The sequence below is a fragment of the Centroberyx gerrardi genome, chromosome 12 (genome assembly GCF_048128805.1).
Source record: "Centroberyx gerrardi isolate f3 chromosome 12, fCenGer3.hap1.cur.20231027, whole genome shotgun sequence".
Classification (NCBI taxonomy): domain Eukaryota; kingdom Metazoa; phylum Chordata; class Actinopteri; order Beryciformes; family Berycidae; genus Centroberyx; species Centroberyx gerrardi.
This window is the reverse complement of record NC_136008.1, coordinates 10,508,187-10,525,642: the sequence shown is the minus strand read 5'-3', so window position 1 is coordinate 10,525,642 and position 17,456 is coordinate 10,508,187. Positions and strand designations below refer to the sequence as shown.

The following is a 17,456-nucleotide window of genomic DNA, read 5'->3' as shown; positions in this document are numbered from 1 at the left end:
AAGTGAAGCAGGACTTAAATTAGGCACATTCTCTTATTTTGTATTCTGTATCTTAAATTTTTGGCATATTCCCATATCACACATATTCTGCCCTCGCTCCTGCTGCTGTGATTTTGTGCATCCTAATAATGCCATAATCCATATTATATATTTCCCCATACTTCTCGTTCAAACACTGCCGAGCACTGGTGTTTAAATTGCCAGCCGCGTATGTTTATATAACCCCCGCGTTTTATCTGTTATATCCTATTACTATTTGCTTCTGCAATGACCCAGTTTTCCACAAGGATCATTAAAGTTTCATCTTATCTTGTTTGATCTTATTTTATCTTATCTTATTTCAGTTGTGAAGCTTTAATTCATCCTGTAAGTTTCTTTAAAGCTGCTGCATATGGGATTTTTTAACTATTTTCTAACTATATCACAGCAGTATGAAAGATTTGAATGAAGTATCACTTTCCTTCGCCCCTGAGAGCTGCTGCGGTTTCTCCTTCTTCTTCTTCATTGCTTTTGAAGTTTAACATACCAGACTACCAGAAAAGAGTTCTTTATGAACTTTATCTTGATTTTATGAAAAATAATACCCCAAACTTCCCTTACTGACCCAAATAAAAACACTGTAATGGCGATAGCTGTGTTTGTTTGCTTGCATTGGAATATACAGTATGTTCACCGCTGTGTTAACAGTCACAGTCAGATAAATTGTTGGCCATGTTGGCTTATTTTTGCAGGTACAAACCCTACTAGCAAGGTACTGGAGCCATCTGCTTTGGAAGCGATTCCTGTAAATGTAAAACTTTTGAAGAAGATATATTTTGATTGATTTTTGTCCATATATAAAATACAACCGCAGGCTTTTTTTTTTTTTGTCTGTCTTTTTTACACTCGTACCTCTTTTCCTGAGGGCTTCCAGGTGAACTGAGGGGCGGGGTAGCCGTGGGCTGAGCACTTCAGAGTCACCATGTCTCCTTCCTTCCCCACCTCTCCGTGAACTGGAGTCTCGATCATTGGCTTTCCTGGAGGGAGAGAGAGAGAGAGAGAGAGAGAGAGAGAGAGAGAGAGATACAGAGAGAGAGAGAGAGGACAGGGGGGAGGGTAAAAGAGGGGGAGACGGAGCGAGAGGATCTTTTATTATAAACAAAACCAACACACAATGCAGCAAAACCTCAAAACACACACACACGCACACAGGGCACGCACACACACACACACACACACACACACACCCACGCACTAATCGAGATTCCATCCGATGTTCATACTAGCTAATCAACACAATAGGAAGCAACACAATCTCTCAGGTGCTTCCTCCGACTATCTAAAATTATAACAATCTCCTCCCTCAGCCTAAAACAATACCGGGCATTGTTATTAGCTTGTGTGTGTGTGTGTGTGTGTGTTTTAAAGTTGTGTTAGTTTGCTTAAAATACATTATGAAGCCCTGTTTATTGCACACCTCCTAACCAGTAGGCCTGGCACGTTCATAAGTCCTAAAGTGAATGTCTGGAGAAAAGGTTATGTAAATTTAGCAAGGGAAATACATTATTGTGTATGCATGAGTGTGTGAATGTGGTTGAGTAATGTGTGTGTGTGTGTGTGTGTGTGTGTGTGTGTGAGAGAGAGAGCATTGTCTGACACTGATATTATTAAACTCTTCCTCAAAGGCTTATCCAAACACAGTGTTATTAATTTTTGTAAGGCATGTCTGTGCTTGTGGGTATGTGTATGTATGTGTGTGTGTGTGTGTGTGTGTGTGTGTGTGTGTGTGTGTGTGTGTGTGTGTTACCTGTGACGGTGATGTTGATGTGAGCCTGGGCTGTCAGTCCTGGCACAGACGGCACGGCTCCAACACACATGTACTCTCCAGCATTATCATAGGAAACGTCCTTAATCGACAACACGCCACTCTGAGAGAGCACCTCAGAGCCCTGGATACACACACACACACACACACACACACACACACACACAGACAAAACAGATTAGACTCGCACTATTACCCCTCTATTTCATTCTCTTTACTCTCCGTGATATGAGTTGTTTGCGTGAAAGCGAGAGCAGTAGAACAACATTGTGTACTTCCAGTTGGAGTGTCCGTTGTTATGCTGGGAAAGCAACAGAAAAACATTCACACACACACACACTGTTCCAAAGCACAGTGAAAACAGATCAAAGTCAGTCCTCCATAATGCACCTGTCTCGTTCTACTAAATGCAACTCCTCTCAGCTTCTTCTCACAGGAATTCTCCTTTCCAAGAGCAAACACATACTTTACCCAGAAAGCCAGCAAACAGTGTGTCTCTATCAGGAGACACAACAATAGATACACAGGCTGCACAAAGGCCAGAGGAACGCACTGCACATAACAAGTGGTCCAGCAGGTTTGAATTTCAAACACAATACCTATTGATTATTGATATCGATTTTGCAGTAAGAAAAGGTATTAAAAGGTACTGAATAGCTTCAAATAGATTCTTACAATAATCAATCAAACCCTCTTCCAGTATTTTGGCATGTTTACTTTAGAAACAAATTAGAAGCTCTCGTTTCCATCAGCATCAGGTTGCTGTAACGCTCTGCCTGCTAAACACACGGCAGCAACTCCACAGCGTTCTGATTATCCATTGCCATGATTTCATTGGCTATTCCTGGCTCATTATGCATAAATAATATTGTTTAAAAGGATTCTCTGTATGCAAATCATCATAATCTGTGCAACAGGTTATATAACATTTCCAGTTACCATAAAACTATTATTATACTATATACTATAATATGGGTAGACAGATTGTAGATTAACTAAATCACCAGAAACAGTCGTTATGCTGAATAATTTTATAGTATGCTACTAGAAACAACGTATTTCTCTTGCCTTGTTCACTTTTCTCATTCATGGGAATTGGATCCAGGCGAATCTCGGATCATTAGACGCAACGCAACACAGCCAATTGACTTTAGAACGGAGCGTTCAATCGATGGCTGACGCTCGATGGCTCCAGTGTAGCTTGGCCGTTACACAGAGAATAATTTACTCTTATCCAACAAAGAAAGGTATCGGATTTCTGAATACCTAAGCCCAGAGGCGACTGATGTTCCAAAATCCAGACAGTTTTAGTTATGTAACAGCAAAATATGATCTAGGAACGCTCATGAAGACTTGGACAGATGAGCAAAAGAGCAAGGGAGGGACGATCTATGCAGTAGGAAAACTGCCTGTACATGAAAGTGAAAGAGGGAGGGGGCGCAGAGAGAGAGAGAGAGAGAGAGAGAGAGAGAGAGAGAGAGATGGAGCTCACCTTCTTCCACTGAACAGTGTGTGCAGCGGAGGCCTTGGTCTTACACTGCATCTCCACCATGTCTCCCAGCTTGGCGAACAGAGGACCGGCCGGGGTCACGCTCATCGGGTCGATGTCTGAGAGAGAGAGGGTGAACGACAGAGACACGGAATGAGAGAGGAGGGGAAAACGATGACAGATGAAACCCAAGGACTGGATTTCTACATTTTAAGGGAATAAAAAGCTTTTAGTCAGCCAAAGAATCATGTAAATGAAGATTCTTAAGTGGACCGTACTGTGCAGAACCGCTGAAGAACGTTTGATTTTTTGTATGGTATAAAGCTAATGCACTTAGTCTGAAGTGGAACCCATTTTGATGCAATTCCACACTGTTTCTAGGCTATATCCCCTAAATGTGTGTGATAAAATCAAATTAGGGAGTGTGGCAGGGATAACATTAAAGAAACAGATGAACTGTGAATAATTGAATTGGATATCGCTGAGCTGAAAGGATTCCATTAAAGCCCATTCCATTCAATTCTAATCCCTTTATTTCTATGATTTACAGATTGAAAGCATGACGTACGGCAAAGGCTAAAGAATAGGATGAGGTAAATTGTGTGCGTGTGTGTGTGTATCCGTCTTTGTGTGCGTGCGTGTGTGTGTGTGTTCTTGTGTGTTTGTGTCCCACTCACGGTTGACAGCGAGTGTGATCTCTCCGCTCAGGTCGGCGTCCAGGTTATCGAAGTCGGTGGCTTCGCACCTGTACACGCCCGCGTCCGAGCGCTTGACGGACTTCAGAGTCAGGAGTCCACCTTGACCGCCAGGGATGTCTTTCCCCTGGACGGTCCAGACAGAAGGGAAGGGAGGGGAAGAGAGAGAGAGGGAGAGAGAGAGAGAGAGAGAGAGAGAGAGAGAGAGAGAGGATAAGGGTAGAGGGAGAGAGTAACAAAGAGTAAAATCTTATTTTTGAAGAAGCAGGAGTGCAGTAAACCAAGAGGCAGGCTATGCAATTCCATTACAACCATAGGAACTTTGGTTACATAAAAATATATAACATAACATAAATAATGTATGCAGTAATATAATATAATGTAACATAAAAATAGCAATAGGACAACCATGTATTGCCATCTTTCTCTCTCAAAAACACATACAAAAACCTCCACATACATCTTTCTTGATGTCAAACTCAGGCTGAGGGTTTCCGTCCGTCTCACACTTCATAGTGACAGTATCGCCCTCTTTGATTGGGTCAGGGTTGAGCAGGGTAAAGGTCGCCGTCTCCGAGGGATCTGGTTGGACAAGAACAGACAGAAATAAGACAGAGGGAGAAGAAGAGAATAACTAGCTAGTTGATGCTTAAAGGGAAGAAAAACAATCCACCCTCGGATACTATTACACCGGTTAGCTCTCATCGATCTCTGATGTTCGAGACGTTCCAGGAATTATTTTGTCATGTAATGTACTTTTTTTGTGTGCCCACTTTCCCCTCAACCTGCCTCGTTTACTTCTACTTCAAGTAGGGATTTCCTACATTTCCCAGAATGATAAACCCCAGAGAACGAGTATGAACTTGTTGAATTCAGTACGTGTGAGTGTGGCGAGAGCAATAGCGTTGGTGCAAAATGGCGAGTCTAGAGAGAAGCCCTTGTTCTTTGATTCTGAGGAGCTGACACCGAAACCTGATGTTTACTGTTGATATTTTAGATTAAACTCCATTGTAGTTGCACTGGAATTATCTTAAATTGACGTCAAGTCATCTACATTTGGCCGGTTATTTGCGGAAATAAGAAAAATACACCGCCAAACAACAAAACAGTGTTTTTAACCGTGTTAAAGTGTTTAAGAGGGGATTCTTCCTTTAAATGGAAAGTCAGCGCAGAATGAGAGATAGACGGAGAAAGAGAGGCAATCAGATAGACAGATAGATACTGTAGATTCATTTTCATAGATTCATAGATCCATCGGATACAGTCCCCCCCCCCTAACGCTGCGCTCCCATCCCTCGCCTCCACTCACAGTTGAGGTTGATGGTGATGGTGTCGGACGTCTTCTTCTTGATCTGCTCCTCTGGCATGCTGTACTCCACGGTGCACCGGAACACAGAGTCCTTGTCCGCCTTGGTGGGCTGCATGTACAGGGTGCTCTTGATGGTGAAGAGACCCGAGGCCTCCTTCACCACCGACGGGATCATGTAGGTCTCTGAGGGAGAGGAGGAGGAGGGGGAGGAGGGGAGGAGGAGGAGGGGGAGGAGGGGAGGAGGAGGAGGGATGGAGGGAAAAATTTGTTAAGCTTAAGTGGGTCCAATTGATTTACTAACTGAGTGAAAGATCCATTGATTGAATGAGTGATTGACTGCAGATAGGGCACAGATCATCGCCTGCTCCGTACAGTGTGTGAAGACTTGGGCTCCAAAACGAGATTTCTACCATTTGTAAAAAAAAAAAAAAAAAAAAAAATGACATCTACTCTTGCAAAATGATAAAACTTTAACAGACTGGAACCATCTATAATTTAGTGATACTGAATGATTAACTTCAGGAAGGATGTCACCCAGGGCTGGAAACCTTTTTTTTTTTTGTCCACCATCCATCTCACACTTCATGGTGACAGCAAATACATCCCAAAATTTATAAATGTATAAATTTTAGAATAGAATAGGACTTCCAAATGATGGTTGACTTCAAGAGCCCTGCAAAAACTGACAGACTTGTTAAGTCATTTTTTCTCGTATCCAGACTTAGGATTTTTTTTGTGAAATCATCTTACTGCACTGGCAGCTTATTTTTCAACAAATTTGACTTTTTTTTTCAGGATAATGTAACTTGTTTCAGCAAATTTACATTTACTTTTTACTCACTGTCTTGGAGAAAGATTTTCTTCATTGTTTTATGATGATTTCTTGAAAGAAGTCATATTGGCACGTACATATCAAATGAAATGTATTGAAACCAGCAAGATTATCTGCTAGTGCAGGGAGATAATTTGACTAAAAATATCATGAAATAAGCTTGATAGGTCTTCACCAGATTCACCAGGATTTGGCTTGTGTTTGTGTTACTTCCCCACCTTAATTCCCACCAACAAGCAGAGGATGGACTTACTCTCTTTCTTGTCCTTGACCTCCGGCAGGGGCTGGTCATCTTTGAACCAGATAATTCTGGGCTGCGGGTGTCCGTTCATCGTCTCACAGGTACCGATCTGATACACACACACAGGAAGGACAGAAACGTTACAATCAACTATCTAAGTGTTGAGGAAACATACACACACACACACACACACACACACACACATTCACACGCATACTGTACACACACCTCAGAGCTGGTAGTCTCTCCCACAGAAATGCCCTGGCTGGACGGCCGTGTGAGATTTGGCTTCTCAGGAGCATCTGAGAGAGAGAGAGAGAGAGAGAGAGAGAGGGAGGGAGAGAGAGAGAGACATTATATCATTACGATTCACTGGAAGGAAAGCATTTAACAGTAACCCTGAGAAACAAGCACACACAAACACACACACACACACTCCACTACCATATATGTATTCCAACCCGCATGCTTGCTGACCTTGTTAATTAAGGTAAGCAGTAAATTTCCCAGTTCACATTATTCCACTGTGACCTGGCTCACATGTGCTGATAAGGGTCAAATCACAGGAAAAAAAAACACCTCTCTCTCTCTCTCTCTCTCTCACACACACACACACACGCACACACACGCACACACACACACACAACCACAGGTGTGAGTGTTCCCTCTGCTTCTCTCCTTTATTCCCTTGCTCACTCCTTCACATGCAAGGTCATGCTATCACTATCCGCAGCTGTCGGCTGCTTATAAAAATAAACAGCAGACGTGTAATATCTCTGGATGGGTATCTCTGTGTGTGTGTGTGTGTGTTGGTCTCTCTCTCTATTTCTTTCTCTCTCTCTCTCTCTCTGTTTGTCTCACTTACTCAATTCATTGATTTTGTTTTTTAGTGTCCTTTGTTACATTGCTCCCAGGACTGTTGTAGCCTTCTTTTATAGCCGTTCCCTTGCTATATATAATGCAGGCAGCCGTAAGCAAGTTGTAAGCACTCTTATTTAGTTGCACAACGAGGACTAGTTAAAATTCAAAAGCAGGTTCATTCGCCTTCCTCACTCTGAACTCGCAATGCCTCTGCTTCACCCCTCGCTCTCTCCCTCTCTCTTTCACCGCCTCTTTCAGAGAAATAAATTCGCTTCATCCCGACAAAGGTGATTAAATTGAAAAATTGAGAGAGAAAATAGCGAACACTGAGGTAGACAGAGGACAAGCCCCCCCACCACCAGCACCACCACTGAACCCCTCCCTTCCTACAGTGCGGCTGCTGACCGGGAAGAGAAGGCAGGATGTCACTGTTTTCATTCTCTACTAGTGTGTTTCTGCTCAGCAATTACTGTTTACTCTCCACTGTGGGCCTCCCTGGAGAGAGACCAGACTATCACTGCTACGGCTCAATCCTCGGGGGGAGAGACATCATAACTCAGTCCCATTAAGTCGGGAGAGGACAGACACACTATAATTCATTCCCAATGAGTCGAGCGGCCAAACGCGGCCAAAGAATAAATGTTGCTTTGCGAGGCAGGCTGTATTCTTAGGACTCCGGCCATTAACTCCATCCAAAAAAGGCCTTTGTGAAACGGCACTTCATTGAGGTATTGTCTAAGATGGCACTTTGCACAATAGTCTGGCTCATTCACAATTAATAGCCTCTTTTATGAGATTCTTTTAAAGTCCAGAGCCTTTTGAGTGCATGAATGTTAATGAATGACTTACAAGCCCTTTTTTCAAATTGTAACTTAACTAAGGAAAGGGTCGTTTCACTGTTCTCCAACGCTACTCTCTCCCTCTTTAGAGTGATTGATCAGTCCAATCCAAAATGCAAATGGGTCCTATTCATTTTGGCACGGTACCTAAATGCTAAAAGTGTGATTGATGTCTGTACAGGGTTTTCGTGGGAGGGGCAAGGACATGGAGCCCAGGGTCAGCCCTCAGCACCATGGTGATAAATCAGGACAGTGATTAAGGTGAGATCTATGAGACATGACAGGTGGGATTGAACTATTCATCAATTGTGTCAAGAGTGATTAGATTGTGCTTAATTGACCTCTGGGGAACTGATCAACGGGAATTGGTAACCCAACGCTATGGAAAAGCCTTAAAAGTCCTCCTGCACGACGTCATAATACTATGCGAAATCCGCTTCATTCTTGACAGATGTGGAAAATTGACACTTTATTTCTCTGAATAGGTTTTGCATGGCGTTCAAACACATGCAAACTGCAATCAGCAAAATGCATTACATGCTTTAGATACAATTAAGCCCTCTCTAAGTGAAAGTATGCATGAACACAAGCACAGATCTGATTAAGGCCGTAAACCTTTAGTGGCAGACAGTTACAAACCAAGTCGTAAATTCCAGGCTTCAGAAACAGATTGGAAAGTGAGGGGGGGGGGGGGGGGGGGGGGGGTGGGAAAGGTCACTGTTGAAAGGTCACAGTGGGGTCGCGTAAAAAGGCCGAAGGGCGCCGGCGGACTCACAGAAGACTTTGAGCATGGTGACGGCCTCTCCCACTCCAGCGGGGCCGGCGGTGACCTGGCAGAAGAAGGAGAGCTCGTCGGAGGGCTGGACGGGGGAGATGGTCAGGGTGTAGTCCTCGCCCATGGTGACGCGCCCGGACAGAGGCGTGCCCTCGTCGCTTTTCCCGTCACCACTCTGGGAGCGGAACGCCACGCGCTTCCTGGTTTCCTGCTCCTGAATGAGGGGACGGAGAGAGGAAGAGGGGGGTGGGAGAAACGTGAGGAGGGATGGATGAAGGGAGAGTAGGGAGGAAGGGAGAGATGGACAGAGGGAGGAAGGGAAGGAAGGGATTGGAAGAGGAGACAAGACAACATATGTCAGGTTTGGAGGTTTGGAAGGCAGCAAGGGAGCATGGGAAGAAATAATTCTCAAAAATCAAATTTAAATAATTCTCAAAAATCAAATTTTAATAATTCTAAAATCTAATTTATTTGCTAGTTTCCCAACCAGAAACTTTCTAGTATGTAAGCATTACACCTACATATGGAGTATAAGGTGTAAGGACAAAAATGTAAACATTCTGTAAGACTTAAGTAACACCACTTTTTCCACAATATTCCCCAAAAAGAGAGAAATGAGTGAGAGAAAACAGGGACTAATTCAGCTTTGGTTTCACCAAATCAAACAGTATCTAAAAACCCAATTTGGATAACATAACATTTGACAGAGCATTTGACATTTGAGTATTTGTTCTTAATTTCTTCATAGCTTTGAAATGACAAGCAATGACAATGGTCATTTCTTTCAATATTTGAATTTTGAAGAAAATCAACATCCAGAATTTGACTTACAATGTACCACTCAACGACGTTGTTGTTTGAGGAGGGCGAGACGGTGTAGGTGCAGGGCAGACTGGCCGATTCTCCTTTTATCACCTCCACTGTAGGAGTCACCTTCACGGTCACAAGCCCGCTGCACACTGCAGAGAGACACAAAGACACAGAGAGGAGAATATGAACAGGGAGGTACTTCCTCAACTATGAAGCCAGAGGGATTGATAGCAATGTGCAACAATAAGGGCTTTGAGGATTTACACAAGGATTTAATTTGACCCCATGACACCAATACCAGTTTGGTATCATGATGACAAGTTGTATTATGCTGAAATAAAAATACAGAAAACTATTTGCTGGCTGACATTCAGTGGTTGGACAAGTCCAGCACAGAATAGAGATATAAGCTTATTTTTTACTAGATCCCACATTTCTAGACATCTGGTTGCAAATTGTGATTCCTTTGACAGTAAGTAAGTAATACTTCTCATACAACCCTATTGACAATACAGCACTAAAAGGATAGGACAATATTAGAATAGCACAGAATTGTAGTAATGGTAATATTCACAGCCATAGTAATAATAAAAGTAATAATAAAAGGCATCAAGCCATCGAAAGCCGGCCAGACGTGTGAAGGCCACGTTACGCAATAAGTTCAAACACACATACAGTACTTGTCTGTCAAAGGAGGACAAGGGGGAGTGATGAGAGAGCGGGAAGGGGAGGGATAAAAGAATAAAAAGGTAGTGACTAAAACTTGTCTCCTTGTTATTAGATTGAAAGCCTGTGTGTTTGTTTAATAGCTTCAGGGCTTCCGACTGTTTAAACAGAGAGTTGGGAGAACCGGGACAGCCGAGTGGCGTCCATGTGGGACTTTATCAGGGCCGGAGAACGCCTTTTCCTGCGATGCCTAAGGCTGATAACACTCATCACACACACACACACACACACTGGTAGATAGACAGACAGACAGCAACAAGAGGCCGTGGCCTGTGATTACCCCACACTTTTAAGCATAACGCCTCCCCCGATGGAAAAACATGTACACAGACACACACATGCACGTAATACACACCTGCACACTTGAGATAGAAAACAGATACAGTTTTTTTTTTAAGTGTGGCTGTGCCAGAGGATAATCGCACGGACCACACACGCATAGACACACACACACAGGCTGATACCTCACTCTTGACACAGATTACCACAAATCCTCCGCCACAAAGAACAAGTTTGTTGCTCTTTTCAACGCAGACTCTTCTTCTGAGTTCGGTGTAAACTTAGCACTTTAAAGGTGGATGAACAGCAGCAAAAATGGTAAGGGACCCTGTGGGAAGCCAGAAGGCCCTCCGTGACCCTCCTGGCTAGCGGTGTCGGTGCTCTCCATTCAACAGAAACATTAGGATGCACACAGTGTACCGGATATCAATGGGAGAGTAAGCAACTGGGGCGCGGGATGGACACAGAATGGCTCCTGTGGGGATAGGGAACACTATAGCTTCTCTAACTCTTGTGTGTGTTTGTGTGTGTGTGTGTCTGTACATCTCGCTATGGGAGGGACGGCGATTGGATTACAGAGAGGAGTGGGAAGAGGGAGGCAGGGCGAACGAGGGAGGGGAAGGAGGGAGAACGGGAGGAAGGGAAGGAACTCCATTTCTGCTAATGAAGTCACTGCAGTATGTACAGTGTCATAAATCCTTTGGCACAGTAACGCATGAAGGCGCTGCCATTCACAGCCTTGTGTGACTGCCGGACTATCTAACGTATAGAAACACCGGGCCGATACAAAGAACGGGACAATATTGTTTAATTGACTGAGGTAAAATTGCCAAATCAATTTTTACAATCATCGCCTATCAAATCAGTAAAGTAAGCCGTGAGCATATGGACAGCATATTTGCATGCTGTATGCAATGTGATATACATAAGTGCAATGCAGCCCTCACATACACTTTGGCAGGCTTACATGAAGGATAGTGCTTGCCAGACATACTTAGACAAAATTAGCTGGTATGCCAGTAAAAGAGCACTGGGTTGTGGGAATGGAGCCGTATTTACTGTAAGCTACAGTACTGCCATGGTAAAGGCAACTGGAAGTGTGTGAGTGTGTGTGTGTGTGTGTGTGTGTGTGTGTGTGTGTGGAGTAAATAATGGATGCATAAGGGAAGCACACAGCACACAGCTCCTACCAAAACCTTTCTGCGCTGCGTACACTCCAAACACAAACAGTTAAGTTGAGGATCGTTAGAAGCAAGAAATCTACACTCAAATTAATATTCATACTCATGGACATACATGTTGCTAATGAACAACCCAGGCCTGTATATGATAACATGAATTAATCATATCATCAATCTTGGGACTACAAAATCCTCACTTCAATAATTTATTTGTTGTGAGGAGAGACGGTGAAGGGTACGGAGGACGGACTTCTGGGAATCGTAGTTGTCTGTCAGGCTTGTTTTAATAACAGGCCAGAGAGACGAAGATGGGGAAGATGAAAGAGTGTTTGCTCGGGTCTAAGGAGAGCTGAGTGGAGCTGAGGGGCGGCCGCGCCGTTATCACACTGCTGCGAGGAAGGGGATGGAGGGAGGGATGGAAGGAAGGAGAGAAAGAAAGCAGAAAGTAAATATAGATGAGATATAGAGAGACCTGTCAAAAATACACACTTTGGACGCTCAGTGCTAAGTGTGTATTTTTGGATAAGTGTGTGTATACCTGTCTGATGTGGAAAAGAGTGAGTGTGCATGTGTATGTGTTTGTGTCAGCTTAGTGTGTGTGTGTGTGTGTGTGTGTGTGTGTGTGTGTGATAGAGACATTCCACCAAGGTCAGACACCGAGAATCACCGTGACCCACAAACCACAGAGAGGTCAAAGGTCAGTCGGGTGTTGACATTTGATGAAAAGATCTCACTCTCTCTGTCTTCATTTCTCTCATTCCTCCAACGCCACCACTTCTCCTCGCTGCCCTGTCCCATTTTACTCTTTCACTTCCTCTATTGACGCTCTCACTTCCCGCGTCTCTCTCTCTTCGCCCTGTCTCTCGCTTTCTTTTCCGTCTTGATTTCCTTCGATTCTTTCTCTCTCTCTCTCTCTCTTCGTCCCCATCCAACACCCCACTCTCTCTCTCTCTAAGTAGTAAGTGTTATTGTCTAAGTAGCTCTCAAGTGAACCAACAGTATTTTCGCAAGCCTAGTCTCATGTTCTGAGTTGTAAGAGGGATGCAGCCCAAAAGAAAATCCCCCTCTGTTTCTGGGCCAACACAAACAGCTAGCCAGACAAGCAAACGTACAAGAATGTGTGAGTAAACCAAGTGCTATGGTTTTAAGCAGCACTCAGGATTTAAGAGTCCCGTTAAGTGCCGCATGGGAAAAACACACACACACACACACCATCATTAACTCAAGTGACTCACTAGCCTGGTTAACATTCACAGAGGATCCCATTTTTAACTCGGATACTCAAGTAACCTGGTTTTGGATCGGTGCGTTTTAAGGCCTTAACTCAGTTAACAATAACCCAAATAACCTGACCTTAAAGGAGCACAATGAGTTTGGCCCGTGATGAGAACAGACACCAAAATCATCTGTGTGTCCCCAGTAGATAATTCGCATACACTATATGTTGAGTGATAGTAGGTGACAAGTATTATCCAAAGTAAGAACACTGACCTTTAAGTAATAAAAAGTTGTTTGTGGTTTTTATTTATATTACAGGCCTGCAGTTTCCTACATTTTAAAGATTAAATGTTATTAACTCAGTGTAGCTGATGTAGTCATGGCTTATTTTTGGAACTATTTCAGGTGAGCAACCATGTATTTATCTTTTGCGCAGTGATTTATAGTTGTACGGTCTCCCATCGTCCACCACGTTCTCTTCCCATGTATGCAGGGAAAGTAGAGCCAACCTCCTACACCAAAACTGCCACACTTAGCTGAATATCATTTAAAATAACTTAACCTTTAGCTTTATATGTACTCGTTTTCTCACTTTTGAGATCATTTCAGCTGCCTACTCTCACTCAAATCAGTGTGTGATAAAGTGTTAGCATCTCCCTCTCTTTCTCCCCCTCCCAAGCTCTCTTTTGATTTTTTTTCTCCCGCTCTCCTCCATCTCTCTTCCTCTCCTCCCTCTCGCCCTCTCTTCCTCTTTTGTGTACGTCATGCGGTGTCATTCTCAATATGTTTTGGTCCGGGCTGATCAATGAGGCTGCTGTTCTGTGGTTTTACCCATGAGGCAGCTGGACAGACAGAGACGGGCAATTAAAGTATAATTAGGGAGTCCTCCATCCAGTCTGAGCCTAAAGCAGTGTGTGTGTGTGTGTGTGTTTGTATATTTGGAGAGGGAGGTTGTTGGTTGTCTGTATGTGTGTGTGTGTGTGTGTGTGTGTGTGTGTGTGTGTGTGAGAGAGAGAGAGAGTGAGAGAGGGGTGGGGGTTGCTGGTGGGGTCTTGCTACATGGGGGTCTCGTTAGCTGACGCAGGCCAGATAATCGGATTTAGCCAAAGAGAGGGAAAGTGTGTGTGAGGTGGTGTGTGATGGGGTGCGTGACCGGGGGAGAAAGACAGATGGGAACGAGACGGTCAGACTGTGACCAGTAGACACACACACACACACACACACACACACGTACACACACACACACACACGCTCACTGTATATTTATAATGCATGGGATATTTATGAGCAACAAAAACCACCCGCGCTGAAAAGCCAGTTAAGTATAGTGTGTGTGTGTAGAAAAAAACAATCCAGGTCTGCAGTTAAAGCAGAGTGGCAGAGTGGAGCAGAACTGGAAAGTCGACTCAGTCCCACATCTACTGAAAAGTTAATGTGAAATCACCTTTAATACTCTCTGTGTCTGCCTGCATCCATCTCTCTCTCTGTCTCCCTGTCTCTTTCTCTCCATCTCTCTCTCTCTCTCTCGCTCACTCTCACACACACACACACACACACAACACAAGCGGGCGCCCCTCATTATGAAAAGAACCAGCTGGATCCTCTCTCTCCTGTCCTCTTTTTCTCTCTTGTTCTCCCCTCACCTACTGTCGTATTCTGGACATCAAACTCGGCGCCTCTTTCTCTCCGATTCGCCTCTTTTTATCCCTTATTCTCAAAGAGCATTCTTTAATACCCTGGGCACAAACTCGCTTGTGTTTCTTGTCTATGTGAGTGTGTGTGTGTGTGTGTGAAAGAAAGACAGAGAGGAGAGATAAGAAGAGAATGCAAGATAGAGATGAGAAAGAAATAGTGAATCAATGAGAAAGGGGAAGAAAGGGAGAGTGAGAGAAAGAAAGAGAACAAGAGACAGTGCATGTGTGTATGTGTGTGTGTGCAAACCGTAAATGTACATGTATTTAAGCCTACCCTACATGTGTGTCACCCCTATTCACCAACCTGGGCCTCTTTATGACTCTAGTATGAACCCCCTTTCACTGACAGTATTTGCCTCCCTGCTAAACCAAACAGCGCTCGGCCGCAGTGTGATGGATGGTCTGGGTAGCATAGCTTTATGGTCTACTGTATACACCGTGATGATGGCGGTAGGGGCGGGAGAGAGCTGCTCCGCTCATGCGTCATAGAGATAGAGCACAGAGATCTGCATGGAAGACTTGATCTATGAAGTGAATATTATGTTGTAAGGATAGAGGGGGAAGAGGACTGCATGGTAGTACGTAATGGATGAGGGAAGGTCAGCGCGTCTCTGTGTGTACCTGTGTACTGTGTGTGTGTGTGTGCGTGTGTGTGTGTGGCCCGAAACATCCTTGGCCTCTAACAGGATTAGTATGTTTGACTGTTGGCAAAGCAAACAGCGACCTACTGCAGAAGACACAGCCTCAAAGTCACCAGCACTGAGTCACTTACAGCACGAGGGGGCACACACACACACACACACACACACACACACACACACACACACACACACCACTAAAAAACAACCTAAAATATATATCACTTCTTTATTAAAAGTTCATCACTTTCCACTAATCAGCAGCTTTTCCATTATGTCTGGCATTATTTCCCAATAACCTCACAGTTTCTTTCTATTTTAATCAACAATGCTGACACTGCAGCCCCCCCGGTATGTTGTGATACTATCACCGTAGACACAATGTCACTGACTCATGGGAGTCATCACGAGGCTGAGGGTCTGTGTGTATATTTGTGTGTGTGTGTGTGTGTGTGTGTGTGTGTGTGTGTGTCCCAGCAGGGCGTGGCTGGGTGCCCCAGCCTCTCTGACATTTGTAGTGGCCCCCTGACGCTCCAGATCGGACTTGGCTCAAACTCTTGTTTACGAACCTTTCACATTCGCTCACCGCTCGCTTTAGTCTTCCTGCCCTGCTGGATGGGCCGGGTTTGCACTTCTCAGACAATTCAATTAGTACAGTCAGTTTCAATTTGTCAGACAAACTTGGCCCATCTCAGAAAATTATCCAAGAGTATCTAATGTAGGACAGAAAAACAGAAAAGGCCCTTCAGTGGGTGCTCACACTAATGGATGATGTGCTAGGGATGTATTAAAAACGATCTTCAACACATCTGTGTGTCTATTTGGAGGCAACACACATTTGTTATACTTTCCAACACAACGTGTGTTAATAGCAACAAGTCTGACACAACATATGGCATTGTTAAAATGTGTTGAGTTGAAAAGTAACACAAATGTGTGTTGCCACAAGCTGGAAACACAGATGTGTTTAAAATGATGTGTGTACTATAAGGATGGAAAAAAAATAAACAAGACCTGAGGAAACTCTTCCTAAAGTGAGAAATTACAAAGGTTTTATGGCATGGGTAGTTCATACTGAATACTCCAACAATAACTGGATGGAAACATGTTGCAGCCTTCTGCCTTGAAGGGGTGACATGGCAATCAGAAAATCAGATTTTTAACTCCTTGTAGTGCAGGCGTTTCATGGCTGTCTGCAGAAAAAAAATGGGTTTCAGTTCCTCATTTATGCTAGAAGAGTTAAAAATCCAAATATTATGTCTGGGGAACATCCAGCCTCCGATATACAAAAAAAAAAACAAGCAAAGATGAAAGCAAGAATGAAGCAGAGAAAGAGGGTGTCACTCTCATGAGATTAAAAATACCCCAAATGAATTCAGGCTATATGTTGCATCATCTACTAGAAATGCAGCAGTCATGTGGTAGAAAGTTGTAGTTGTGCTGCAGAGTGTAGAGAAATAAAGAGTAAGTGTAACGCATAGTGAGCGTGCCATGATGTTAGCTGTCTGGCAAAGCTGGAGGAAGTGTGAAATTTCAGTCGTTTTTCACTCTTCCCTCTCATAGTTTGAATAGCTGAATGTTTGAGATGCATGGTGGGCTGCGTGTGTGTGTGTGTGTGTGTGTGGGGGGGGGGGGGGGTCAGGTCAGACTGCCAGTGTCAGGGTGGGTCCATGTAAGGCCTGGAGTCCGTCAACACCCGCCTGATGAGACAAGAACAGGTGCAGCACAGGAACAGCAGCTGCTGGCACACACACACACACACACACACACACACACACTCTCTCACACACACACACTCACACACACACAAATGCTCCCCAACAATGAAAGCCACATAAAGAGGACAAGAGAGAGAGTGAGAAAGCCAGTGACAGCGAGATAGACAGAAGCAGAAAGAGTAATATAGTCAGAGAGACAGACATGCCATACAGAAAAAAGGGAATAGGCAGGGAGGCAGACAGAGAGAGAGAGAGAGAGAGAGAGAGAGAGAGACGGGAAGTTGGCAATTAAGGTGTGAGACTGTTAAATCCCAAGAATAAAATAGAATATGCAGAACACAACAGTT

The 17,456-nt window shown here is 44.0% G+C and overlaps 1 protein-coding gene across 2 annotated transcripts in view; it reads right to left on the bottom strand.

Moving 5' to 3' along the window:
* The window catches only part of bcam (basal cell adhesion molecule (Lutheran blood group)), a 52,455-nt gene that overhangs the window by 7,583 nt on the left and 27,416 nt on the right, over positions 1-17,456 (bottom strand). For both annotated transcript variants that reach the window (XM_071908500.2, XM_071908501.2), the window contains exons 2-11: positions 9,677-9,804; positions 8,846-9,059; positions 6,599-6,672; positions 6,383-6,479; positions 5,298-5,480; positions 4,449-4,570; positions 3,971-4,115; positions 3,297-3,412; positions 1,787-1,928; positions 892-1,016 (exon numbers count right to left, since the gene is read on the bottom strand). In XM_071908500.2, the coding sequence (XP_071764601.1) occupies positions 892-1,016; positions 1,787-1,928; positions 3,297-3,412; positions 3,971-4,115; positions 4,449-4,570; positions 5,298-5,480; positions 6,383-6,479; positions 6,599-6,672; positions 8,846-9,059; positions 9,677-9,804 (1,346 nt within the window). The remainder of the gene's footprint in view (positions 1-891; positions 1,017-1,786; positions 1,929-3,296; positions 3,413-3,970; positions 4,116-4,448; positions 4,571-5,297; positions 5,481-6,382; positions 6,480-6,598; positions 6,673-8,845; positions 9,060-9,676; positions 9,805-17,456) is intronic.